Raw genomic sequence first — 26,537 nt, forward strand, 5'->3', positions numbered from 1 at the left:
TCTAAATTGCCTTTACGTGTGTATTTGCATGCTAAGTGTTCTGTCCTGTGTCTTTTCCAGTCAACACTGGAGAAAGTCAAAAACTCTAGCGGCCCTGCAGTAATAAGCAGGTTTAGACAATGAAAGAGTTGATGGATTTTACATCTTCCTATCACTCTACATTTATGCATTATTTTTTACTGATCTGTCTCATATGTTTGATGTTTAAAAGTCTAAGGTGATTTTTCTCTAATGGCAGGAAACTTTGGCCAACACCCTAAGCACAGAGTTCAATCTCTTTGAATCTCATCAATATGGGGAGAGTGATCTGCTATTTAAAGATGCAACACAGTGTTTTGTTCACACGAGTCACATGGATTACCGCTCCATCCTGGGAGAGGAGTTTTACAGTCACGTAGAGGCTGTCTTTAAATGCACACAATCCGGTAGGAGCACCTGGACACGCAGATTTTAACGATTTGAAAACTTGATTTTTTTTCTTTCCCTCCATAATAACAACAACTTTTGCATCTTTTTCCCCCTACAACAGATATATTGGAGTTTTGTAACCAGGATGTCTGCAGCATTTTCTGATGGAGGAAATGAATAAAATGGCAGCGTGTTTTCCATTTCACCTCACAGTTGTGAAATGACTGCAGCAAAAAAGTCCATCACTTCTTCTGTCATAATGGAATATTTACTAAGTCAAAGTTATACATCTTTGTGTTTTTGAAAATGGAAATTAATATTTAATAAACATTTAAAGCCTAAAAGCAAGCGTTTACAGCAAAACAAACTATGGGGCTGTTGAAATGATTGTGCAGGGTTTTTATGTGTGACTAAAAAAAGATAATTAATTTCTTATAGGTGGGTATTTTCCAATGATACGACATGAAAAATAAGTTTTGAACATGTCATAATATTTTCCCAGGAAATACATTTCTAGGTAAGATACATTTTCAGGATGTTTTTGGAAAAACATGAAGGAACACAATGAAATATATAAAAAAGAATAATTATTTGGAGTAAAGGGCAATAACACAAAGATATGTTAAAAAATAAAGAGTATTAAAAAGAAAAGGTGCAAATAGGCCTAGAAAACCAACAAATCTGTTGCTCTTAGTAAAGCACCATCAATAAATAGAGTTAGGTTTTGAGTGTGAAGGTATTACACCACAAACATCTCATGATATGATGGAGCTAAGAGCTCTCTAAAAAACTATCTAGAAGTAGAAATACCGCAAACCAGCCATAGCATGCATCATGTGATTTATTTAGTGAAATTAAAAGAATAATCACATAAAGTCCTCTGAGAGCCATGGAAGACCTGAAGACTAAAAATTAGCAGTTGTTTGAAATAAAAAAAAAGAAGAAAGTAACACATTGTCATGGCTTCTGCGCACACCAACTATATAAGGCTTTCTAATTATTAATTGCATCATTAATCACAAATCTTTATATGAATCTGAAGGATAGATTACAAAGCACATAGCAATTGACTTGAAATCAACTGAAACTCATAGGATAGAACAGAGGATCAGAGTAGATAGAAGAGCCTGAATATATTTGATATGGAAGAATACTTTAAAATTCAATTAAAGGAACCAATGCAACTGGTTTCACACATAAAATGTCATGATATGACAATTTGACATAAAGAGAAAGATTTTTCCACATACTTATAAATACATTTTAGTTTCCTCTACACTTTTCCATGTGCCTCTTAACTATATTATAAAAATCCTGTATGAATTTTGTTCTTTTTGCAACTTTTAAATGACCTATTTCATTATGTGTTTATTTATTTATTTTGTGGATTCATCACAGTCAAATACTGAGTTTTAAAGTTTAAAGTCTAACTTGATTATCAGCAATGTCTCAGTGATAGTCAAGTTTTCATCTCTGCAATCTAAAAATCTTAAAACAGAGAATTCAACAACTTTTTTGACAAATATGAAACAATAAGCCAATTACATCTCAAAAACACCAATCCAGCTGGACACACTAAGGTGGACCTGAAGGATACCTACCCTCCCCACACTCAAGCAGTATTTAGTAATGAGTTAATACATACAATTTACAATAACTCTTTCAATACAACTTAAAAATGTGCAGCTCGGGAATGCTTAAAAATTGGATTTCTAATTGTGTCGTTTAAATGTTAAATTTGAAAAGTTTTTTTTGTGACTTTCCTGATCCTTCATACTTGAGATGTTAACGAAAAAATAACAGGTTAAATAATCTTTATTTATTCATTTTTTAACTCTCCGCATTTATTGCTTAACTAAAGAAAAAACTACAACTCCCAGACTCTGCGCGGTTGTTTGGTGTTACATTGAAATGTGTACATCCGGTTTCAGCTTCCACCTTATATCAGCTGCTTCTGCTGACATGTTATCTAACAAAACTGCAAACTCTTTGTCGTGACGGTTACAGCAGTAAACTTTCTTTTTTTTTAATATATATATAATTGATAAGGTAACATTAGTTATTGTGTGTTATTTGTGTATCACTTGGTTAACCTGTGTTGTTATTAACGTGTTTAATGAACTCCTGTTCAGATGCGGCTGCTTCTGCACCTCCTGCCTCCTTTCGCCGCTCCTGCTCGGACAGCCTCCTCTGTGCCTGCGGGGAAGTTGGATTTTGTCCCCGCTTGCAGCACCGCGGATGCCCGCTCTCTGGAGCTGCTGCAGGACTTCGTCTCCCGGTCCAGACGGTTGTTTGTTGTTACCGGAGCAGGTCTTTCTACGGAGTCGGGCATCCCTGATTACCGCTCGGAGGGAGTCGGCTTGTACGCCCGCACCGACCGCAGACCCATGCAGCACGCAGAGTTTACCCGCAGCGCCAAGTCCCGCCAGAGATACTGGGCCAGAAACTTCGTCGGATGGCCGCAGTTCTCCTCCCATCAGCCTAACGGGGCCCACCGAGCTCTGCGGAGCTGGGAGGAGAGGGGGAAGCTGCACTGGCTGCTCACCCAGAATGTGGACGCTCTCCACTCCAAGGCGGGACAGAGGCGCCTCACGGAGCTCCACGGCTGCGCCCATAGGTGAGCGCATCTCGGTCTGACATCATCGGAGCTGTCCCGTAGAGACATCTGATCTGCGGTCGCATTTCACTGCTTAGAGCAGAGGTCTTCAACGGGGGTCCGCGACCCCTAGGGGTCCGTGGAGGTACTGCATGGGGGTCGCCAGAGTTTTTGTTGATTATACTTTTTTTTAAATATTCCCTCTGCACTTTTTCCACTAATTGAAATGTTTTTAAATACAAATGAAAATGTATTCAACACACTGTAGTAAACAGATACATTTAGGCAAAAGATGTCTTTCAGTCATCAATGGACACATTCAGTGACACACAGGAGCTCTTTCAAGCTGGGCACCGTTTCATTCACAACACCTGTCCCATCAACCAGGAATCAGAATCAGAAATACTTTCATAATCCCAGGGACTGAAAAATAGACTGACTATATGACCTGTTTGATATAACACAATTTCATACTATATATGATTAGGGGTCCCTGCTCCATCTCACCATCAGTTTGGGGGCCCTTTGCCTGGAAAACGTTGAAGGCCCCTGCTCTAAAGAGTAGCTAGGTGGTTGGAGGAGAGACACACGGCAGCACTCAGTGAATATTAACCTGCAGCTGGTTCACTGTTTAAGTAAAAGTTGGGTTGGATAAAAAAAAAAATTAGAGCTCATACCACTGAAAAATCTGTTTGTTTGACATACGGAGCTTTTTCAGCTAAAAATGGCAACAGATTTTAAGTTTATACAAGTTGGTATTATAATGCAAGAAGTGTGAGAATACAGTTTGTTCTTCTCTATTAGTTAAAAAAAAAACTTGGCTTCTCAGAGGACCGTGATCCCCTGTTACAGGTTAAAATTAACATTTTTTTTTGTTGTACAGATAGAATCGGACTGCAGAGCTTCTACATATCTTGAAATTTTGTTTCTGGCGTCATTATATTAATAAAGAGGTTCATAAATCTTTTTAAACAGAGCACAGAGAGAATTAGGAAGAGCTGCAGATTTAAAGGTGAAACAGATTTACTGGGATATGCAATAAGATATATCTCCAAGTTTACCAGAAAGTTTACAAGAAACAAAATCTGCTATGCTATATTTAAAATGAAGCATTACCATATTTTTCTGGATGGAATTGATAATGTACTTCTATGGATGCATAATGTATCGATTTTGGCATCAGAATCGGCTGTTATTCTTTATTTTTTTATACATTCATGTTTTTGGGCCCCATATATGTAATGCACTAAAAGGCATCTCTGTAACTATCTATAAATATGAATATCAGTGTGTTATAGTTCTCTTGGGTTCTCAACAATAGGAAAGCATTCAATAAATATATGTTTGAGCTCATTTTTGGAAAATACAAAAACCTAATGAAAGCGTTTGGGTGGAGTAACTGTAGGTCTGTCAGTCATAAAAAGGATGCCATTAATTTGGATTTTCTAAGATTTGTCTTTTACTGATTTAAAAATTGTCTCACATTGTAGAGTGTAGTGCATTTAAAGAGATAATTTCACAGAATATTTTATGGTGTTGTCATGTTTTGTGTGTCCCCAGGGTAACATGTCTGGGCTGTGGAGCCATCACCTTAAGGGAGGACCTACAGAGGCGGTTTGTGTCTATAAACCCAGACTGGAGCGCTCAGGCAGGAGCTGCGGCTCCAGACGGTGATGTCTTCTTAGAAGACGAGCAGGTCCTGAACTTCAGGGTCCCCTCCTGTCAGCAGTGTGGCGGGATTCTGAAGCCAGACGTTACATTTTTTGGAGACACGGTGAACAGAGCGACTGTGCAGTTTGTGCACGAAAGACTGGCAGAGGCGGATGCAGTCCTGGTCGTAGGGTCGTCGCTGCAGGTATTGACTAGCTTCTAACTGAACTGTGTTTGGCATCAGCCTGGGATTTAAAAGCGTTCCTCTGTTCCTCTGCAGGTGTATTCAGGATACAGGTTTATGCTGGCAGCAAGTGAGCGGAAGATGCCGATCGCCATCCTGAACATCGGCCCCACCAGAGCAGATCACCTGGCGGAGCTGAAAGTGAGAGGCCGTTGTGGGGAAGTGATGTCAGTGATCCAGCCACTCTGATGTTGGGGATGGCATCAGAGTTATCTGTGCTGTGATGACTGAAGCCGCATCAGATGTTGGTGAATGACCATCAGAGTGAGGTGCTGCAAAAGGGGAAAATCTGTTTTACCGACTTTACATAGTGCTGCAGAAAAGCAGTTTCAGAGTGAAACATCTGGGACCTGTTTCAGAAAGTGGGAGAATTCAGAATATCTTCTGTGGTAAATCCCTGCATATTGATTTTTGGGTTCAGAAAGCTAAATAGCCCATATCCTGAGTCAGGTTAATGCCAACAGTTACTCCATGAACCAACTCTGGATGATAGCAGGATTTGTTGAAGTTACTCTGAGTGCGTCGTACAAAACGCTGGTTGTTTAACCTGCATTAAGCAGGAACAGATCTCCTTTTTTGTCTAATATCTTTTGGTAATATCCATATGGTGTTGTTGATGTTTTAAGTTCCACCATGGAAAAATGGGCAGTTGAGGCTATCTGTTTACTCCCATTGCCATGGTGGGTCACATTTTCTTTGTTCCATTGATCAGATCTTCTATCCTTAACTCCGAGCTGCCACTTAGCCGCCCGTATGCTCTACCCCATTACTACAAGTGATGACGTCACACTCTCAGCTGTAGAGGGCGCCTTGATTGAAGGGGGCTTATAAGCGAGAAAGGGAAGGCCTCTTCTCAATGGAAAAGGAACGCAGGTGTTGCTATGGCAACACAGTGACGCACCATGTGCACGGCTGTAGCTCTGTTGCCCTGGTTTATATAAAAATGATTTTATCCTGTCAAATAAAAATATTTCACAGACAGCCTTGCCTTTAAGAATCAAGGACGTACAAAGATGCAGCAAACCAGCAGAACTTGTGTCTGAATGCACATTTTCCCGCCTCCATTGCCGTTACACCCATTGCCAAATTCCAGGCTCGTTATTTAAGGTCTGACTGGTCCACTCGCCCTACCCACTATGTGGTTTGGGACGTCCTTAATGTTTCAGACCCTCCGCAGGAACATGCAGAGTGTTAGTGTTTAGTTTGGGCCTGACTGATATCACCTGTTATAAAGTCAAAGGTCCTGTATATCACAAATATGTCTACTCAGGATAACTGCTCTCTATCCAGAATATTTTAATCCCACTTTCCAAAACGGCCCAGGATCCCAGCTCAAACTGTTGGATATGTGTCTGTCGTTTCCTATAGATGCTGCTTTGTAATGAAATAAAATGTAAAGTATTTTATTAGAAGAGGAAGCTGTTGCAGAAATATCAACACTTATTCACAAAATGCAATGAAATATTTAATTTTTTTTAAACCCGGCTGTACAGCTCCATTTAAGGCGGTTTATTTTAGTGTTATATGTATATTATGTAGCCTGGTGTTTCCTTGGAGTGATTGAAAACCTTAACATTTGAACAAATTTAAATAAAACATAATTTACTGCTTAAAAATAGCACTTGTGTTTTTTCCTATTTTGATGATGGGCAAAGAGAAACAGGTTTCTCTCATGTTTTAACCTTAGAGAAACAAAAAAGCCCTAATTACTGATGTTAGATTTGAACTTTAATTATTTAGATTTTAAATATTTGATTAGTTAGACCCCTGACCTGAGTCAGAGAGAGCCGAGGATAATGGTGGTGCTAGGAAGGCTTCCTAACCTTGATAACTCGTTACCAAACATGCATACAGCAGGACAGCAGATCTAATTCCTCCATACCTGTTATATCAATAAAGGCATTTTAATTTGATCCGTTGGTTTTATTAATCTAGTCTTTTTACTGTTAAAATAACCCATGTTTTTTAACAGGACAGCATAAAATAAAACAAATATTAAATATATATTTAAAGAAAAGTATGCTTGAATGTCTTCTGCACCTGTTGATTCACTGTTCATGAGCAAAGTACCGTACTTTCATTTGTATAGGACAGTTTTTTTGTTTGTGTTTTGTTTGTTTTTTTAGAATTAACACATTCTAAATCAGTATTTTATTCAAATAAACTAACATTACATTTTGATTTATTACTCTTCCAGTTTAGTTTAATTACTGGTGTGAATTTATCCTTTTTTTCAATGGGAGGGTATGCAAACTTTCAAGCACAACTGTAAGTTATCAGATCAGACATACTTTAATAATTTATATTCTGGTTTCTAGGCACGTCAAAATTCATATTTTAGGAGACAAAAGCTGAGATTTACATCTTTTGTTAGAAATTTTGGTCAAAACAAATCTGAAGTTAAATGTTTGAACTCTTGGAATAAAATGACTAATATATTTTAATCTGGGTGGCATTTTCTCCCTTAAATTAATTGTAGACAACAGTAAGAGAGGAGCCAGGATTGAGGCGCCTCCAGATAAGATTTACATTTAACAACCTTTTGATCATTAGGATGGATTTAATACCAGGTTTTGTTTTCATTATGTAGAGCTGATATTACTGCTTGTCAGACAAAATTCAGGGCATTTATAGTCATATAGTATAGTATATAGTCAGTGGAGTTTCCGTAAGAATATTTCTAGGTTTGAGAATTAGTTTCTGTTAAAAGCACACCACATGATTAGCTCAAATTTACCTGAAGGGAAAAAAATACAAAGATCATATTCCAGAGCATTTTATTTTAAACAGAAGCTTTTTGTTGAATTACAAACAGATGGAGGGAAGAGTGAGTGTGGACTGATTGATACTGAGATCTTTCATGATGTGCTGCTGCTCAAATCTCCTCTGCAGACTCAACCTCCAGTTCTCCAGCTCAGACTGAGCCTCCCCCTGCAGAGCAGCAGGAACGCTGAACGAATACAGACAGAATCTGTGAGCCACCCCGTCCATCTGCCATGATGCGGACGCTTTGATCACCAACAGGGGCGTCATAGACAGACAGTTCTCGAAGCTCTTGTTCTGGTCAAACCAGTAAGTGACTGGGTAACCCAGTAAAATACCAAACAAGGAGCACAGGTTCCAGTCCTCAAATTTCTCCCCGACATAAAATGGTTTATTGGCCTCAGATAGCTGAAACTTCTCCAAAAGTAGCAAAACATCTTCCATCATGCCGTTCAGCTGCCTCCTCTGTTTATCAGAGATAGCAGGCTTCTCCAAGGTGGTGGAGACATCTACGACAGGCGGGCCGCCATCGCGGATCATCTGCTCTAAATTCAACCTCAGAGCGCCGGCATTGACAATGAGGCCATTTCCGTTTACATCCAGCGTGAGGAGGGATTCAGATACGAGCTGGAGAGACTGAAGGCAGCTCAGATACCGCTGGAGCTGCTCAGCACAGGCGGCGTTACTGTCGTACAGGAGGGCAGGCTTCAGCCCCATATCCACAGCCGAGACCTGAGCAGCGAGCTCCAAACTCTGAGCAACAGAGAGACGCTTTCTACCAGAACGCAGAGAGTTATGAGCTGCAGAGAGGAAGCCTTCCTGAATAGACATGGCTACATAATAATAATTTCAATGTTTATAACAAAGTCCTCTATGGGAGAGTGTGTGGCAAAATCAATCTATGACTCAAAGAAAATAAGAATAGAGATGACACTTTACAGGTCATACATAGGTGAAAAATGTCATGTAAACAAAGACGTTTTGTTTTCCTAGTATTTCATCATGTCCCTTGTTTCTTCTTTGTTGGTCCTAGGCTCCTATAAAGAGCAGAAAGATAACTTTAGTCCCAAACATTTTATTTTAAACCAGGACACTGCTTCTAAACCAATTTCTGGGTTTTTAATCAACATCTCATAAACCATGTAAACTTTCACCTGATACAGAAAGCTCTCTCACCACCTGTTTTTGGTCGGGACCTGCAGCTACGGTTAAGTCACCGGCTGAGGAGACATCAAGTCGAAATCTGAGAGATTTCTAGCGACCCAAACTCCAGCAGCAAACAAACCCAAGTTAACCAAAAGGTTCCTGAAATGAAAACAAAAACAGGAATAAATAAACAAGACACAGATGCTGTTTATCCAGAATCGTTACCTTAAGGGTAACAGCCATTTAGAGCCTTTTTAACACTAGTTAATGACTATGCAGATCCTTTACTGCAGACTTAATCCAACATAACCATCCCATGTCAACTTGGTCTAATTCATCCCACACGCTAACCAGTGCAACAGTGAAGAGATCACTTATTCTGATTCACCTACACCTCGATTGTCTGTGTTAAGAGATAGGGTTAGGGCCAATGAAAACATTTTTAAAAAGTTAACCGATTTTTACATTCTATTTTAATTAAATACGGGAAAAAGGTCAGAATTCTGAGATTAAAGGTAAGAGTTATGAGATTAAAGTCTGAATTCTGAGAAAAAAAGGCTGAATTCTGACTTTTTTTCCTCAGAATTCTGACTTTTTCCCCATATTAAAATGAAATAAAATTTTAAAATCAGTTAACTTTTTTTTTTTTTTTTCAGTGGCCCTAATCCTCTTCCATAATAGGTTGTTTTTAAAGCCAGTTCTAATTGTTTTGACATCCGTCTAAGCGATCATTGATATGTGCTGCTGATTTTTTGGGCTGATTTGCTTTTTTCTTCCTCTATTTAAATGATACAGTGAAGTGATGAGAAGAAATTTTAAATAAAAAAAAGCTTGACAAATTAAACAAATATATCAGACCACATTCAGGGTTTACACAAATATACAGTGTGCATGTAGAGACACTTCTACTTAACAGGAAACTAAACTAAACCCCACATGGAAATGCATTTTAGTTGATAGAGATTTTAAACACTGTTAGGTGCTTGGTATAAGAGGTAAGGGGTATTTTCTGAACAAATCTTTGAGTTATTAAACTCATCTGCTTTAGGAGAAATTAATCTGTTTGTGCGAACAGGTTTTCAGAGGACAGGACATGTTATAGCTGTTGCATTCAAGATAATATTTCAGCGGTAATGGGAGTAATAAAAGAAACATAAACATATGTAGTCATTTTTTGGCTAGTTTTGATGCAATGTGTGATATTTTTTTAGACTAACCTTGTTTGAATTGCCTCAACATTGAAAACATTCATTTATTAGTTAATGCATTCTAAGTGGAATTTCCAAATACAAATTAATGAAATGGTAATTTTATAAACAAACATTAAAAATGTTAGCCTCTCGTGTGATTAATTACACTTAGGAAATCACCTGGTGTGCGAAATGATTTAACTGTGGATTTACACTCTGATTAGCATTAGCATTAGCAACAGCACAAGGACAAACTCGGAAGCGTGAGCTACAGCTAGCGGCGCGGCTAAAGTCAGCACACAAAAATAACACAAAAAATGTATTTTACTCCTACTAACCTTCTAAAGTCTTGTCTGTCCGTCGCAAACCGATACGTGGCGCTGATCCACTCAGTCACCCGGTATGAAGAGCCCTTTTTCACGTTTGGTCCGCTCATCGTGTCGACAGAAGGACAGAAGCTAGAAGGAACCAACGCGTCTGCGTGTTTGAGAACAGGGGACGAGTTTCGATGTAACACAAATAAGGATGCCCGAAAGGATTAAAAATCTCAAGCACCCGCTCGCGTAAATATTACATGAGCGAATATGTCCGCCACTAGGTACCGTCGGTTCCTGAAGCTCTGTGAGGAATGGCCAAGGGACGAGACCAAGAAAGGACGGGATCTGGGGACGTTTCTACGGCAGAGAGTGGCGTCTGCGTTCCGCGAGGGTGAAAACACGCAGGTATGAGGTCACGCGCGCGGCTTCAAGACTTAAGCTAAGAAGATGAGCTAGCAAAAGATGACCTTGTTTTTCACATTAGTAAATGGGATGCTTCTGTCAGTGCTGCTGAAAACCTGACTGCAGAATGACTTAAACCCGCCTGTTTATCTAAATAGTCAGAAAATGTATAAGATAGAGAAAATATCTTAAGACTTTTAATAGTTTTTCCATTTCCATACAGACCTTGAGGCTTTTATCTGAACAAATTTAACAGTATGTGTAGTAGTTTTTAACCTTTAATTCAAGAGATGTACCATGTTTATTGAACAACTTTTGTTATCAGCAGGTCAGATACAGATAAAAAATAAAAAAGCTTATTGTTAGAATGTTTTTTTCTACCGTGTTAAAAATGTTCTGTGTAATGCCATCCACCCTTCTATCATCACACATCTTAACCTTCCAAACCCAGAAAAAAAGTTGATAATCTCCTTAAGTGGTCTTCTAAATAGCGTTCATTTAGCGACGCTGCATGGCAGAGCAGTGTCGAGTGTTTACATTTACAAACAGAAATGAATAAAATAAATTTTGCACTGTTGTTTGCCATTAATCCAAGACCGGGCTCTGGATCGAACGTTGCTTCTGCTCTAGTGTGCTGCTGCACTATGGTTTACACCCTGGCTTCCTTACATGTTGCTTTCCATTGTTTACTTTCCTGATTTCTTTTGCACCGGTGACATCAACGCTAACCCAGCGTGATGGCGTCACCAGACACACAGCTGGGTTGGGACAGAGACCATGCAGCTTGCCAGCTAGGGGTTGGCTTTTTTGCCAGTGGGAAGGGAGACAAATGTTGATAGTGGATCGATTAACATAACGCGTTAATAGCCTTAACCTGGGTTAACACGCTATTTTCAGTCGGAAAGAGGCTAAACAGACATGCTGGAAATTGGCAAAACAATGCCTGGGACATGAAGACAGCACTACAAGACATCCATATATAGTTTTATTAGTGAAAAAAGTCGATTGTGGGATTGGTTGTTCCTTAAATCGGGTGCATTTAACAAATTTGATCTTTAACCGTCTAATATCAAAACTGGAAACAACTCACTACCAATTGTCCTATAGAATAACCCTGTGGTTCTTTTTCCCTGACAGGTAAATAACACATCCTGTTTACCTATAATTATATTTTTCCAGATTGCAGATCCAGAGAAATGTGACCAGATGTATGAAAGTTTGGCGCGCATCAATGGGAACGTATACAGACAGCGGGTAATTATGCATCTACAGCTGATGTTCTGATGGACCTGCTTTCTGTTATGATTTATCACAGTTTAGTTGCTAGTCCAGATCTTTAGCTCAACATTTTCTGGCAGAAGTATTTTTGCTTCATGAACTTTCTCCACAATTCTATTCAATCTAGAGAATATTATTGACTCTTTTCGTCACAGGCTAGCACTTACTAATGTTCAAGTGTTATCTAATTTATCTAATCCAAAATCAAATCCAGTGCAGTATAATCTTAAAGGTATAGTGGAGGATGTTCTTTTTCTGGGTGGATCATCAAGATAAGTGGTTCTCCTAATTGTCAATCATTCTGGTGATATGTTTACGTAAGGACGTCTTACGTGCTCGTCCCCATTTTCACTTACCGGTGGCGAGTCTGACGTAGTGGAAAAAATGCAAATCTTCTTTTGGAAACTTTCAGTGTGCACGTGGAGAAATGGTCTCATGCACAATCTCACATGCGTTTAAAGGCGTTCCCTCTCAGGAGCGGGAACAGGGTTGTGCATGTGCTTTTTTTTTTTAAAGTAGAGAGGGCGGGTTTTTCCAAAAAATTGTGAAAATCCTCCACTATACTTTAAAATATAAACCCTGTTGTTTTGTAAAGGACTTACTTGTGTGTAAGAGAGCAAACGCTATCATTATAGCTCAGGCTTACAGCAAACAGTTTAGAGATAAAGTTTTGGACAAATTTAAAGCAGAGAACTGAAACAATTTGCCATGGTGTGAATATTTTTTAGCGTTCTTTGTTTAAATCATCAGAAAATGGAAAAAACGTGGCACAGATTTTGAAAACTTTGACCTTTGTGAGGATGACAGTAAAACATGTTATATATCTGGTAAAGGTTAAACTAGGTTAATTTGTAAAGAAGCTTCACAGTAGTGTTACTATTATAACCAACAAAGTGTATAAAGGTACACAGGTTGTATACTTTATGGCAGAGAGTAGATTAACTGGAGTGTAAATTGGTCATATTTGTAACCCGAATGTCTTTTATTGTGAATATTAGAAAATGAATAAGTGTAGTGGCAGATTTTAACTTCTTTTCTATGCACGCATGTCTGTGTTTTAGTTTCCTCGAGTCAGAGACACAAGTTTTACAGGCGTAACAGTGGAGGAGTGTCGGGTGCTACTCTCAGGTATGCTCTTCAGTTATAGAAAGCAGTTTTCCTTGTTCTTAAGCGGCTTTGCCACAACAACACTAGAGGTGACGCATCTTTACGCCTAATTTTATTGTTGTTTTACAGGCAGTATGCAACAGAGCATGGATGAGGAAAAGAAGGGTTTATGGAAGTCCATAATGGAGAAATTCTCCTCAAAGTCACCTGAAGATGGTTCTGAAAAAAATCCAGAAAAATAAAAACTGTTCCTTTTTGTGTAGAAATAAATTGTTTTCTTTGTGCATTGGTGTCATTGGAGTCAAATCTTTAGGTGTTGATGGTAAAATATGCTAAAGGAGGAACATGAGGAAACTATCACAAAAACAGGTTTTAGTGGCAAGACGGGTCGTACCCCATCAGAATTAGAAACAGGAAGGAAGGACAACAATTACCTTTGGCTAAAAAGTGAGGAGGGACACCAGCAGAGCGGAGGAATAAAGGAGGGGTCCAAGAGGCATGACAAGGTTGGATAGAAGGGGAAAAAATAAAATGAGGGGGAAAAGAAAAAATCCTGAGGTACAGTTGATTCCTTATCACACATAATCAATTATCTCTATGGAATTTTGAAAGCTGGGTAGATTAGAGAGACTGATTACTTCATAGCTCAAGTCAGCCAGTTAGAAGCTGATTGGTCATCTGCTTAAGAAAAAAACAAATTGCATTATGTAAAATATTTAATGTTGAGACTGGCATTTTTACTCAAGGCTGTACAAACGTTTTGCTGAAGGCTTCATTCCAATATTTTTGTTTAATTTTTTTATGTACAAATAGAGAAACAAACATTCAATAAAGTCACACCCATTTATGTTAAGAAAAGCAACACATGGCACTAGCATTTAGCAAAGGAAACACAGAGATACACCTCAAGAGAGACTGCTTGCTCCGTATTCAACATTCTGGTTCCTATATCATGCTTCAAGTCTTTCAAAGTGACTGATTCATGAAAATACGATTGCTTTTAGAACCATGTAGGTATTAAATGATGAAATTGTCCTCATCTTTCATCCCAGAAGAAAAACACAGCTTTAAAGCAGAGTTGCCTATTACACCCAACAAAGTCTGGGACCACCTGAGGCCAAAAAGGGGTTTAAGACTTCAAAAAGATCTTAGAAAGAGAGGTTACTGCCCTGAACAGATTAGCTGGTAAAAGCTGGCTTTGTTCACTTTATTTTGCATTATATAGTCCCTTTAAACACATTGTACACACAGAATGTAAGGATATTTAAGGTCTGTCTATACAATGGAACACAGACATGTTTCATTATAACAGTCTTTGCTGGGTTTATTAGTTTGACAGGAACCATGCATATTTTTAGGGGGTGCCTTCAAAGATAAATAACTCTTCCCAAAGCATAATGCAAAGCAGGATAACCAGAAAAATCTTCTTCATAACTTTTACTTTACCAACCTTTAACATACAGAGAGGTCCTTAAAACAATTATCCAATCAGCCACTGAAAAAAAAGCTGTATCATAAACTTAGAATGATTATCTGTGAAACGGATCCGTTATCTCGGCAAAGAAATTTGAAAGTGATTAATTAGATTTAGTGACGGAATAAACAGACTGCAGTGTTTTTTTTTCTTCCTATTCTTCCTTCTCCTCTGGGTTATCTTTCCATATGCGGTAGTTGAGGGCTGTGGCGAGGCACAGCCAGGACAGATAGGGTGCCAGGAGCAGGGAGGCGGTGCGGTTGATGGGATACCAAGACACCATGGTGGCTCCGACCGTCCCCGTCAGAAAGACGATCTCCACCATAGCCTGAGTTACACAAAAGGAGGCCATTTCAATGACTGTGTTGGGATTTCAAACACGGATCAGCATCTGTATTTATTTATTTATTAGTAAAACTTGCCCATTTCAGCTTGTGTGCACCAAAGAAAATTGGAGTCCAGGCCCAGTTCAGAGCGAGCTGTAGCCCATAAAGTCCCAGTGGAACCAGTGCATCCTCAGTGAATCCGCCGAGCTCTTTCCAGATCAGGTAGGAGCCATACCTGCATATAAAAAAAAAAAAAACAACTCCTTGTTGATGAAGGTAGCTCTCAGAGACAGAGGGATTCATCTGCTCCAACACTTACCCCATTCCTGTGTACAGGCACGTCCACACCACAGGAAACGCTTTGTTTGGTGGACGCCATGAGGGTTTGTTCAGAGTCTTATACCAGGTTTTCACCTCTTTACGTGTAATAAAGCCACCGTAGAGCCCTCCGACGTGCGGCAAGGCCGTCATCCCAATCATAGGCAGCCAGCTCTGAGATAAGAGCAAGTTGTGTTAAAACAGTTTACCCTTGGCTAAAGTTGCAGCTAGTAACACATCATTCAGAAATGTACACAAACGTTATCATTTGTCCAGAGACAGGAAACAATGTAATATTTATTTTCCATCTTCATAGCACGGCTGATTTCTAAGCGATCATTAATAGCATAGGAAGATGCATTTTGAACATATAGAAGACAAGCCGTGTCACTAGATATAATTTGGTGATTCAAACAAATGTTATGCAATTATGAATGATTGAAAATGGTTCACTGCAAGTCAGCAGAAATCATATGGATTTACCGATATTGCAGCTTTGAGTAGTGACTCATACTGATATTGATACAATATCGGTACAAATCATACTTTTGTTATTAATTTAGTCTAGAATGCCAGAAAAGGGTTGATAGAGTGATATTACTCAGGACACTAGTCAGCAACATTAGGTATGAGAAAAAAAAATTGACAAATGGGTCACAAAAACTAAAAAAAAAAAAAAAAAAAAGAAGAGATTAATGGTTTTATCTGTATGCTTATAACTGCAGGCTGACATTTTCAAAAATATATTTTTTTGGGCTGATATTAAAATTGGATTGGAACATCCTTTGTTGTCAATATATGGCCTAAAATCAGCTTCACTGAATTCACCATCAAATCTTATTAAGGAATGAATATGATCTTGATTGTGTGTTTTATACATATTTATAGGACACTATAGGCTTAATCAACTTGAGATAGAAACATTTTTTTTCATACAGATTTAGATAGAACTGAAGAATTATAATGCTAAAACCTAAAACAAGATAGCTTATAATGTGCAAATATAATATAATATTGACTAAAAGCATCTGAATATTGTTGATAAACTTTTTTTATTAAAATGTTTAACCAGTATGTATAACTTTTGCTGCATTAAGCACTTTATTTAACTAATGTTTTAGCTGTGCTATAGAAAAGTGTAGCAGTATAGTTTACTATTTTTTTTCTCTCAAATATACAGCTTTTATTTTTCGATCTTTGGCAGTACTGCTTGTAATTAGGGCTGGGTATTTTCGCCTAGGTTCCTGAATCGATTCGATTTTGATTAATACAGTTCTAAATCAATTAATTTCGATTCGATCTGTTTTTACAATAATGAAAGTGGTTCAAATGTGTTTCAAAATACTCATGTATTTTGTTTTTTTCCTGTCACATTAAACACAAAGTGCAAACTTGTAAATCAGACAATTAAAACATGAGATGTAACCAAAACTGTCTCAAAAGTGCAAACTTCTTTGTGAAAAGGGAAAAAGTGAAGCCTCACTCGAGCAAGCAAACGTGACACAGCAGACATTCATGAGCTGCATTATCTTCACTGCACAAACCATATGTGCAGCGTTGTCTGTAACAACTACAGGGTGTTTGCTGTTCAGCCCCCCCATTTGTTAATGTCTTCAGTCGACCTATTGGCTATATTTGCAGCTGTCTGGCTTGAAGTAATCTTGAGTGCATCCTTCCTGCTTATTTGAATGTGAACGTCACGCGGGTCACTATAAAATGAATCGATCTCATTCCCTAAACATTGATTTTGCAAAAATGTAAAGGAATCGATTCAAAATCAATTTTTTTTTTTTACCCAACCCTACTTGTAATGTGTTAATCTGAGAGTTTCTATATGCTGATCAGTTTGTTCCAGCTTCAACTTGTAACAGGCATAGCTATTAATCTACCTACCTCTAGTTAAAATGTACTTTATTTAAAGTAGGGGTCTTCAATGTTTTCCAGGCCAAGGACCCCCAAACTCATGTTGTAGAAAATAGTGTGATATCAAACTGGTCCTATAGTCACTACTACATAAGGAGCGATGTAACAAAAGTAATTTCACCCTGAATTTATTAAAGTATTTCTGATTCTGATTCCTGGTTGATGGGACAGGTGTTGTGAATGAAATGGTGCCCAGCTTGAAAGAGCTCCTGTGTGAAATACATACACTGGAATACATCTTCTGCCTCCATTTATCTGTTTACTACAGTGTGTTGAATTAATGTTCATGTGTATTCAAACACATTTCAATTAGTGGAAAAAATTGCAGAGGGAATATGAAAAAAAGTCTAATCAACCAAAAATTTTGCGACCCCCATACAGTACCTCAATGGACCCCCTGTTGAAGACCTCCGATTTAAACCCTTGTGTTTTGCTTTTATTAGATTAAAAAGCCACAGGCCTAGACTTTGAGCTGATAACTATGTGGATCCACCAGGAAGTATTTTATCATTAAACACGACCTTTGGGGTCAGCTTCTGGTATTAGATTTTAACTGGGAACTTTTGTTTTTTGGCTTGTTGGCAACTACAACGAATTTGTATATATCCGTCATTTAAGAAAATGACGGATATATACATTTATAGCGTAAAACAACTTGTACTATGAAAGCAAACGTGCAGATATTATGGAGTTATAGTAAGATTTAGCAGGTAGCATGAGAGCACAGTGGAGCTAAACTGAAAGCTAGCATTAGGCTCATGCGCGTTTTTTTTTACGATAAAACTTTTGTAAAACAATTAATCAAAGTTTCAGTATAACTAAGGCTTAAGGCTTACTTAAGGCTTCTCGAGAGGTTAAACTCTGCATCATGTCGCTGCTCTATTCATGAGTTTTTGGTTGTTGTAGTATTGAGAGGACTTACCATGTCTCAGCAGGGATGTTTTCTTATGTTTGGAGAATTAACGAAGAAAAGAAGAGCAGCAGGCAGACTCTGGCATGCCGATAGTCCGGAGATATGGCTGCTTTTAGGGGCAGGGCAGCCTTATCGCAGCGGTCACTCCTCTGTCCCTCCCTGGATCATCAGCCAAGGACGTGACGTTGCTGTGACCAACTGCTGGTCGCGAGGATATAAACCAACTTACGGTCAAGAGCCGCGAAAATGTTTTTTACTCTAACTGAGTTTAAAGGTTTAATATTACAGAAAGTAATGTCACAATTTCCTGTTCAGCACATTGCTTCTATTTTTCCCTGTCAGCGCTCCAGTCCAATGAGCCAAGATGGTTACCTTCCTATACTAATGATTTCGTTTCTAACCGCGACTGGACTATAAGAGACTAACGTTGGAAGCAAATACCGTAGTTACCAGACTATAGATCGCAGTTTTTTTTTTTGTTTTTTTTTTTTTTTTTTTCATAGTTTGGCCAGGGGTGCGACTTAAGTGTGAAATTATTAACACATTATTATATCATTCCACATGTTATTTTTTTCCACACTAAACCCCGAGAGTAAGCGTATCCTGTGTTGATAATTTCAACATTTGGGTTAACATATAAAAACAACTTCAAAAAAATGTCACCAAAAAGAAAACCATATTCTGTAGATTATAAAAATATTCAGCAAAAACGGTAATCATGCAGCCGAAAGAAAGTTTGGAGTTAGCAGAGTTGTTTAAACGTGACACCTGGGATGGAGATTAAATTCAGTAATTTGAAGTCATACGGGTGGTTTGGTAAACTTGCTGGCATGTTATGTATGCTAGAGTTATCTGAATAAGTATTCTTTTATTATGTTAACATACCAGGCACGTTCTCAGTTCGTTTTTATGTGTCGTGTAATGTTAGTAATTAGCCTGTTCTGGCCTCTATTCTATTTTTATTTAAAAATTTATCAAAGGAATTTCCCCCAACAATGCGACTTATATTCCAATGCCACTTATATATGCATTTTCCTTCTTTGTTATGGATTTTATGGCTGGTACTCTATAATCCATTAAATACGGTAATCAGCTGTCGTCACATTAGGGGTGTTCAAGTGATAAAGCAACAAGTTAGGGAAAAACGGTTGAGAAGAGAAGAAATACAAAAAAATTATTCAAAATGACTTAGTTGGAATAAGTGAAAGTGTAAACGAGTATAATATGCATAAAAACTATGTATTTAGAAAATAAAATAAGAAAAATTCTGCCTCCTTAAATAAAAAAAAATGTCTCTATGGAAAATAAATTGCCCATTGTATGTGTGACAACAGTTTGAATATTGATCAAATATTTTTGAAATTTCAGATTATCCTTTAGCACCAACCTTTGAAATGGTCTAATTGCAACTATAGGACATGGTTATTTAGAAAAAATTCACACCCTGCTTTTCAGTCTTTAGTTTGAACATTAAATGGAGAATAAAGCATCATTTTCTGTTTGATTAACATTTTTATACTACCTTGTGATTTGTTTATTGGCATGTGGCATGTACTTATATAGCGCTTTTATTCAAGTCAGGAGACTTCACCAAAGCGCTTTACACTACATTTATTCACCCATTCACGCTCACACTCACACACTGATGGTGGCAAGCTACATTGTAGCCACAGCTGCCCTGGGGCTCACTGACAGAAGCGGGGCTGCCGTACACTGGCGCCACCAGGCCCTCTGACCACCATCAGTAGACAATGCAGGTGAAGTGTCTTGCCCAAAGACACAACGACAATGAAAGTCGGAGTCAGGGCTTGAACCATCAATCCTTCGATTTCAGGGCAAACTCCTACATCCAACGTCACTGTCACCCTGTATTGTTATTACAAAAAAAAAAATCCAATCAGGTTGTAGTTGTAACACAACAAAGCTATAAAGGGTGTGAAAACTTTTGCAAGGCACCTTTCACCTATAAGCCCTATTCTCTTTAAGTGTGCTGATGATGGCTCCCAGCTGAAATGCTTTCTCCTTTTTTGCCTACATTAACCCTAAAGAATAATTTTCAATGAATTGTGCTTCCTGTCATATGCAATAAGAATGTGAATTACAAACATGAGAAATTAATGACTCAAGATGACTTAATAAATATTTATGCAAGATCTATCAGTAAGTTATTTTATAATCATGTGTAGTTTCACTAGGGCATCCTCATGCAACATGGTGTTATAATCTAAAGTGTAATAACAAGACAGCAGGCCTTCTCTTAATTTGTGAAGGATTTTTAATCGTTCATCTCTCTCCACAAGAGAGCAGAAGGTTTTAAACCAAAAGAAGTCAGGTTCTTTTGCTTTTATCTTCTGTTTAAGCTCTCCTAGATTAGCGGTTCCCAAAGTGGAGGGCATGAGACGCCTAACAGAGTGTAGCAAGAGGATTTTCAAAATCAACATGTGACTCCTGAGGTGTACCAAAAGGGACAAATGACAATATCAATGGCCCATGAAATAAAGAGATATCCTAATAAATAATAAAGAGTAACGTTAATTGATCATTAACTAATTACATTACCATTACATCATAAAATGTGTAGTAAAATAATAGAAATTTCACTCTACATTTTCAAAAATAATGTGTATTTTTTGGGGTTGCCAATCTCTGGCACTGTGGAAGTGGTTGGAAACTCCTGGATGACTTCAACCATTACCATAAAGTGAAATGATTCTTTTTCCTTTTTCTTACTTAAAACAATAGTTTCTACCTCCAGCAGGAACTGCAAACTTAAAAAAGAAAACTGAATCTGCAAGTAAAAGCGTCTAGGAAAGGTCCTTTGTTGAAGTATTACAGTTTCTATAGATTCACTGTGGCTAATCTAAAATAGCACAATATTGTCATAATCAGAGGGAATATTTTTATTTTTGAAAAGCTTTAACATGTTCTAGTTAGCAACAATTTATACATTACCTCTTGAAGATTTTTACAGATAAAACCCATACAAAATCATTGGTGAAGTCAAATTAAGTCTCACTTTAAGGTTACATTAATGCAAGAGATATTCTGATAACTTGGAGAATCAAATACACGCTACTTGCACAGAAAAGCCTGCATTTCCAATTATCATTCAGTCAGCTTATTAGATATAAGTTTTCCATCACCCAGTTATTGTGGATCTTCTTGTTATCATTGCTAATCAGCTTAAAAATGTATCAAAATAAAGCTGGTCTAATTTCTACATGATTTATGTCTAATTGCTTGGGGTCTAAACTCACAGCAATAATGATCATGAGTTAAAGCCCTGCTGGGAACTTTCTATGTGGAGTTTATCTGTTCTTCCTATGCATCTGTGATCCTAATGTACCTAAAAAGAGTGAGCATAGTAGTTGTCCATCAGGCAACAGACGTGTTGCCGGTTTCATCTTCTATGTTTTTAAACATCCTATAGAAATGACTGAAAACAAATTCCTGAGTTGTCCCCTACTCTTCTTTTTCATCAGGGTTGTCTCTCCATATGCAGTAACGGATGGCAGTGGTGTAACACATCCAAGCAAGATATGGTGCTAAGAGCAGAGAGGCGGTGCGATTAATGGGATACCAAGACAGCATGGTAGCTCCAATTGCCCCATCCAGAAGCACAATCTCAAGAAAACCCTAAAATAATAAGAGAAAAGGCTAATATTAGACAATCCAGAATTATGAAATTCAAATCTGATATTTAAAAATAACTCAAATCGACATTTATGTTTTAAACATACCCATTTTTGACTGTGTGCACTGAAAAAAAGAGGAACCGATGCCCAGTTCAGAGCTAGCTGCAGCCCATAAAGTCCCATTGGAGCCACAGCATCCTCAGTAAAACCTCCAAGCTCTTTCCAGATCAGGTAAGAACCATACCTGTATGAAAAAAGAAACATGAATCTATTATTCCTGATTATTAACCCTTAATCCTGCCTTTCTTATAAGCATTTTCTTTCTATGAATAAGAATGAGTGCAAGAAAGAAAGGCTTTTTATTCCTTAAAAATGGTGCATTTCCCAGAGCACACACGGAAAGCGTGCACAGCTGTCCCTGCAAACAGTCTCACTGTACAATTATTAACTTTATTAACACTAAAATCCCTGATATCTGTCAAGTGAAAAGTGCTCCAATATAATATTTTTGGTGTTACTGTTAATTACTGTTGAAAAGCAAAATAAAAAAAATATTAATAAAGATAAAAAATGGTTAAATCTATTGGCTTTGTTTAAATAATCTTTTATTTCTTTTCATCTAGAATAATAGTGTAGTATTTATATCTGCCTAAGATACATGTCTCGAAAATAAATATATAAATAATAATGATAAATGTTGTTTCATATATTTAGATATGTTACCACACTAAGGAAAAGTTCTAAGTATATAAAGTTTGTCATTCTTTATCAGTCATGCATTCAAACTAAACATCAGTTAACTTAAGTGGGTTTGAAGATCCACTGACTAAAATTTTGCAGCTGCATATATTTTAGAATCTATCTGTTTTTAGTGCATTGGGGATGCATGATTAAAGATGTAAACATATTTTAAATACATTAGGAGTTGAAATATAGCTATAAATAGTACGTTTTTTTTTCTTCCATAAGGCCATTTACGGCCTTGTATTTTTTGCTCCTACCTAAAAAGTTAAAAATAACCTCTGCGCCAGGATGTTAATGGGCTCATAAAATCATTCAGGTTCACTGAGAACTGATAAGGTATCATTTAGTGCTGTAGTTTTTCAGTCTAGTTTTTTAAACATTACCTCAGTTGTGTGCAAAAGGACACCTCTGAAAATGGAGTGCAGCCATAAGGTGTAACCAGTAGTCTAGTTGTAAAAAAGAAGGGGGATGGTGGAATAATTTTTTTTTTTGGAAGCACACACAGCCTAACTAATAGAGTCTATTAACCTAAAGCAATATGCATGGTTTGGTTGTTACATGTCAGGTACGCCGGTCATTGACCTTGACCAAGGCACCTTACAGTAGAACTGCAGTCAGTCAGTCCCTGGACTGGCAAGGTTATCACTGCCCCTACATAGTTAGGGACAAATGCAGAGGGAAAATTTCCCATTGGGATCAGCTTCATAGTCATGACAGGCCACTTGTTAGATTTTATTTATTTTCCTCAGCCTAATCGTACGCCCACAACCTGCCAAATGTTGAAAGGGCAATATTATTGCCATTACCAATAATATATAGTAGAAATGTTGCACATTCAGAGATAAAATGTCACAGGGGACTGGATGGGGGGATGGTCATTTAAGAAGGTTTATTTTTAAGATTTTTTTAAAAAGGGGGATGCCATCCCTCCTGGACTCTAGTACTGTGTGTAAAACTTACCCCATCCCTGTGTACAGACTAGTCCAAACCACAGGGAACACTGCATTCGGTGGGCACCATGAGGGCTTCTTCAGGTTTGCATACCAGGTATAGACCTCCTTGCGCCTGATGAACCCACCGAGTATCCCCCCCACATGGGGAAGGGCTGTAAACCCAATCATTTGCAGTGACATGGTCTGAAACGAGAAAAGTTTCAAGTGATCAGTGACTCCAGCGAAGCCTTCATGCAGTAACTATACAGCGCTGTGAAAAGTAGTAACCTCCAGACAAACCTCTTCTGTTTTAACTTTCTTGTCCCATTTAGATGTTTCACATATGATGCATGTCACAACTAGTTTTCAAAGGTATTATCTAGTTAATAAGCAGATTAGTGCAATCCAAACTAATCTGGCCCAGTTAAAAAAAACAAAAAACAAAAAAAACAACTAATCAATAGAACAATAATTTGATTATTTAGATTAATCATATTAAAATAATCTGACAATAAAGCCATGTTGTGTTTTCATCTTTCATGGTTTTGGAGATACATATGTTCTCCAGGTTAGTTTTTCTCATTTATCTGCCCTACTACCGTAATGAATTTGTATGAGCGAAGTTCATCGGGTGAGGTCAGCTGGCGTGGCTGCATTTTTCCGACTGCTAGTTTACTAGACACAAGTGGTAGGAGGTATGGAAGAGAGCAGGGAGTTTGCATAGTTTGTTCTGTGTGTGTGTGTGTGTGTGTGTATGTGTGGCCCAGTGACAAACCCATCAACCCACAGTTCAGTACCACACCTACCATTCAATGGCTGCTGAATAGACAGTGATGGATGTTTTAGTTTTATACTACTAATTTCTGTGTGAAAACACCTTTAAATCTGGCTGATATCAATAATCACTACATATAATAATAATAATAATAATAATAATAATAATAATAATAAAGCAAAAGCAGAGTTGAGAGGGTTAGGGTTATCTTTCCTTTTTGTGTAATGGAATATAACACCTGACAATATAATAAAGGCTGCATAAAATATAAATATGAACAAGGTTAATCACTGAACTGCTACTTTTTAACATCTGATGGCTTTTTTTATTTTTTTATTATTTTTTATTTTTTATAATTCTACATTATAAAGCCAGACTATGGAAATTACCCTGTGATCAGATTCACCATCATCATCAAAGTAAGATTTATTTTTTTAGAAAACATTATTCAAATAAAACATTTTGCTATAATTTGTCTCATAAATCAACTAAAAAGTTTCTTACCGTCAGCCTGTTTGTAACAAAGCAACACGCGGCCTCTCTCTCAGCTGTATGGCTTCTGGACGTTAAAGGTATATCTGACGCTCCCAGTCTCTAAAGAATGTAAACAAGGTTACATCAACGCGCTCTGATCAACTATTGGCTGAAAGCCTAAAATCCAGTTGAAGGTTAATAGATAAATTGAGTAACGCGTAAACTGGCCATGGGTCAAACAACCCATAATACCTTTGTTTCCTGTTTAGCCAGTTTTTTTTTTGTTTGATTTTTGCTGAGATTACAAAACTTTTCAGATAGTTCCCTCCTCCCTGCTAGCCAGGCAGGTTGTGTGCTGCGTTCACGGTACCCTGAAAATCACAGTACAAATCTGTGATTACATGCTGTGGAAATGAAACGGTAGGGGTTTCCCTTTTTTTTCCTCTTTTTTTTCTTCTTTTTTTTGAAAGACCCCCTGCAGTTTGCGTATTGCCGTAGAATAGTTGATCTGGATCATGTTCTTTGATTTCTCTGAATTTAACAACCTTTTCTAATGAAATTGAAGAATATGGGAGCAATATTATAGAAGAAAATCGTTACCATATTTCAAATGAAAAAGCATTTTCAGAAATGCTTTTTTATTTTAAGAATGTGGCTGCATTGTTTGACTCATAAATTAAATTAGTAATCAATAATCCTGTTTGCATTTTTATTTTGTTCTTTAACATTGCTCATCCTTTTACTTAATTAAAATGAAAAAGAAAAAGACATTTGAGATTTATTTTTCAAAATGTACCCAAGCAAATACAAACCAAAATTCAATTTGCATTTTCTTCTTTAAGACTGCACATTTTATGCCATAATGTAAAACAACAAAAGATCAAACTTATGACAGTAATTTAGCTCTATAATGTAGTATTTTTTCACCACCTTTTATAGGCATAAAATAGATACACTATAATGCCAATGTTGGATTCTCATTTGGTTTTGTGGACAAGCATTCACATTTGCCAGGCAGATTTGTTCAATCTGGATGAGTTTATGAAAAGAAACAACTGATTATTTAATGTGCAGGGTGCTATCTAAAGAAAAAGATGGGCCATTTAGTGCTTTCCGTTGGTTTGAATTCCAGGGTAAACCCAGTTTTGAAGCACTTTCTGTATTATTAAACAAAATGAAAAGGTGTTTACTTATCCATGGGTTTTATTAAAATCTTTCAATAGAACTCATAAAAAAATCCAAAACTTTAACGATCAAACAATGGATGGAAGGTTGGAAATTCAAAATAATCAATTTTGAAAAGACCTTAGTTTCCAAAATGTTTTATTCTATCTTTTAAACAATGAAATATGGCATAAAGAGAACAGAAACATCTGTAATTACTTTATTTTCATCTTTATCCAAATCAGGAAACATTTTTGAATTATACGCTATGCTTTGTGTAGGAACATTTGGTACCTTTCTATGGCCTAAAGTTGGGATTTTTATATTACTCCTTACAGAAGTATTCTCACTCCTTGAACCTTTTAACTTTTTTGTTACCTTACAACCACAAAATTAAAGGAACTTTTTTCGTTTTGTTCTTGTTCTGTCTTTAGCTCTATCATATTAACTGATCAGTTTCTTTGTTCCTATGCTTCCCCATAGCATGATTCTGTCACTTTATTTCTCATTGGGGATGGGGTGTTCTGAAAATACCAGTTTTGTGGTATAAAGAATAATTAGTATCAACAAAATCCTAATGGGAGCCTGCTGGCTGCTTTTCTGTTGTGCTCTTTGTCCGGGCTGTCAGTGTAGACATGGACAGGTCTTGTACAGGAAAGGCTACAGGCCCATGTTTAAAGGAATAGTACACCCAAAACATGATTAGCCTTCATTTTCTACTCACCCCCATGCTGAACAACACTCTGGAGTACTTTTTT

General features: G+C 37.4%; 6 protein-coding genes across 12 annotated transcripts in view; 3 read left to right on the top strand and 3 right to left on the bottom strand.

Annotated features, from left to right (window-relative positions):
- The window catches only part of LOC107102579 (serotransferrin-1-like), a 10,454-nt gene extending 9,716 nt beyond the window's left edge, over positions 1 to 738 (top strand). Inside the window, exons 15-16 of the mRNA XM_015401943.1 lie at positions 239 to 425; positions 530 to 738. Coding sequence (XP_015257429.1) covers positions 239 to 425; positions 530 to 573 — 231 coding nt within the window. The 3' untranslated portion in view covers positions 574 to 738. The remainder of the gene's footprint in view (positions 1 to 238; positions 426 to 529) is intronic.
- A 1,575-nt stretch (positions 739 to 2,313) lies between these two features.
- Positions 2,314 to 5,173, top strand: sirt4 (sirtuin 4). The gene is made up of 4 exons (XM_015401951.1): positions 2,314 to 2,457; positions 2,541 to 3,025; positions 4,565 to 4,859; positions 4,935 to 5,173. Exons 2-4 carry the CDS (start codon positions 2,541 to 2,543, stop codon positions 5,085 to 5,087), a joined length of 933 nt encoding a protein of 310 aa, XP_015257437.1. The 5' UTR covers positions 2,314 to 2,457; the 3' UTR covers positions 5,088 to 5,173.
- A 2,487-nt stretch (positions 5,174 to 7,660) lies between these two features.
- On the bottom strand, positions 7,661 to 10,492 carry LOC107102589 (mitochondrial import receptor subunit TOM6 homolog). 6 transcript variants are annotated; one of them, XM_015401959.1, is made up of 3 exons: positions 10,336 to 10,492; positions 8,838 to 8,966; positions 8,457 to 8,698 (listed from the first exon to the last, which is right to left on the bottom strand). In XM_015401959.1, exons 1-2 carry the CDS (start codon positions 10,431 to 10,433, stop codon positions 8,870 to 8,872), a joined length of 195 nt encoding a protein of 64 aa, XP_015257445.1. In that variant the 5' UTR covers positions 10,434 to 10,492; the 3' UTR covers positions 8,457 to 8,698; positions 8,838 to 8,869. The 6 variants fall into 6 exon arrangements, 5 of the variants coding, with proteins under 5 accessions (XP_015257444.1, XP_015257443.1, XP_015257440.1 ...); XM_015401960.1 differs by having other exon boundaries at positions 8,480 to 8,698; positions 8,841 to 8,966; XR_001482134.1 differs by having other exon boundaries at positions 8,646 to 8,698; positions 8,816 to 8,966.
- Positions 10,493 to 10,506: 14 nt separating this feature from the next.
- On the top strand, positions 10,507 to 13,385 carry LOC107102591 (ubiquinol-cytochrome-c reductase complex assembly factor 2). Its single transcript, XM_015401962.1, has 4 exons — positions 10,507 to 10,719; positions 11,896 to 11,970; positions 13,056 to 13,122; positions 13,231 to 13,385. Exons 1-4 carry the CDS (start codon positions 10,582 to 10,584, stop codon positions 13,341 to 13,343), a joined length of 393 nt encoding a protein of 130 aa, XP_015257448.1. The 5' UTR covers positions 10,507 to 10,581; the 3' UTR covers positions 13,344 to 13,385.
- A 1,341-nt stretch (positions 13,386 to 14,726) lies between these two features.
- On the bottom strand, positions 14,727 to 18,418 carry LOC107102590 (translocator protein-like). Its single transcript, XM_015401961.1, has 4 exons — positions 18,065 to 18,418; positions 15,221 to 15,393; positions 14,998 to 15,136; positions 14,727 to 14,903 (listed from the first exon to the last, which is right to left on the bottom strand). Exons 1-4 carry the CDS (start codon positions 18,065 to 18,067, stop codon positions 14,730 to 14,732), a joined length of 489 nt encoding a protein of 162 aa, XP_015257447.1. The 5' UTR covers positions 18,068 to 18,418; the 3' UTR covers positions 14,727 to 14,729.
- A 2,500-nt stretch (positions 18,419 to 20,918) lies between these two features.
- Positions 20,919 to 24,903, bottom strand: LOC107102580 (translocator protein-like). Of its 2 annotated transcripts, none has more exons than XM_015401946.1 (4): positions 24,646 to 24,903; positions 23,479 to 23,570; positions 21,796 to 21,934; positions 20,919 to 21,691 (listed from the first exon to the last, which is right to left on the bottom strand). In XM_015401946.1, exons 2-4 carry the CDS (start codon positions 23,565 to 23,567, stop codon positions 21,518 to 21,520), a joined length of 402 nt encoding a protein of 133 aa, XP_015257432.1. In that variant the 5' UTR covers positions 23,568 to 23,570; positions 24,646 to 24,903; the 3' UTR covers positions 20,919 to 21,517. The 2 variants fall into 2 exon arrangements, with proteins under 2 accessions (XP_015257432.1, XP_015257431.1); XM_015401945.1 differs by having other exon boundaries at positions 20,925 to 21,691; positions 23,395 to 23,570.
- Positions 24,904 to 26,537: the final 1,634 nt, after the last annotated feature.

The sequence above is a fragment of the Cyprinodon variegatus genome, unplaced genomic scaffold (genome assembly GCF_000732505.1).
Source record: "Cyprinodon variegatus isolate N-32 unplaced genomic scaffold, C_variegatus-1.0 Scaffold1277, whole genome shotgun sequence".
Lineage (NCBI taxonomy): Eukaryota > Metazoa > Chordata > Actinopteri > Cyprinodontiformes > Cyprinodontidae > Cyprinodon > Cyprinodon variegatus.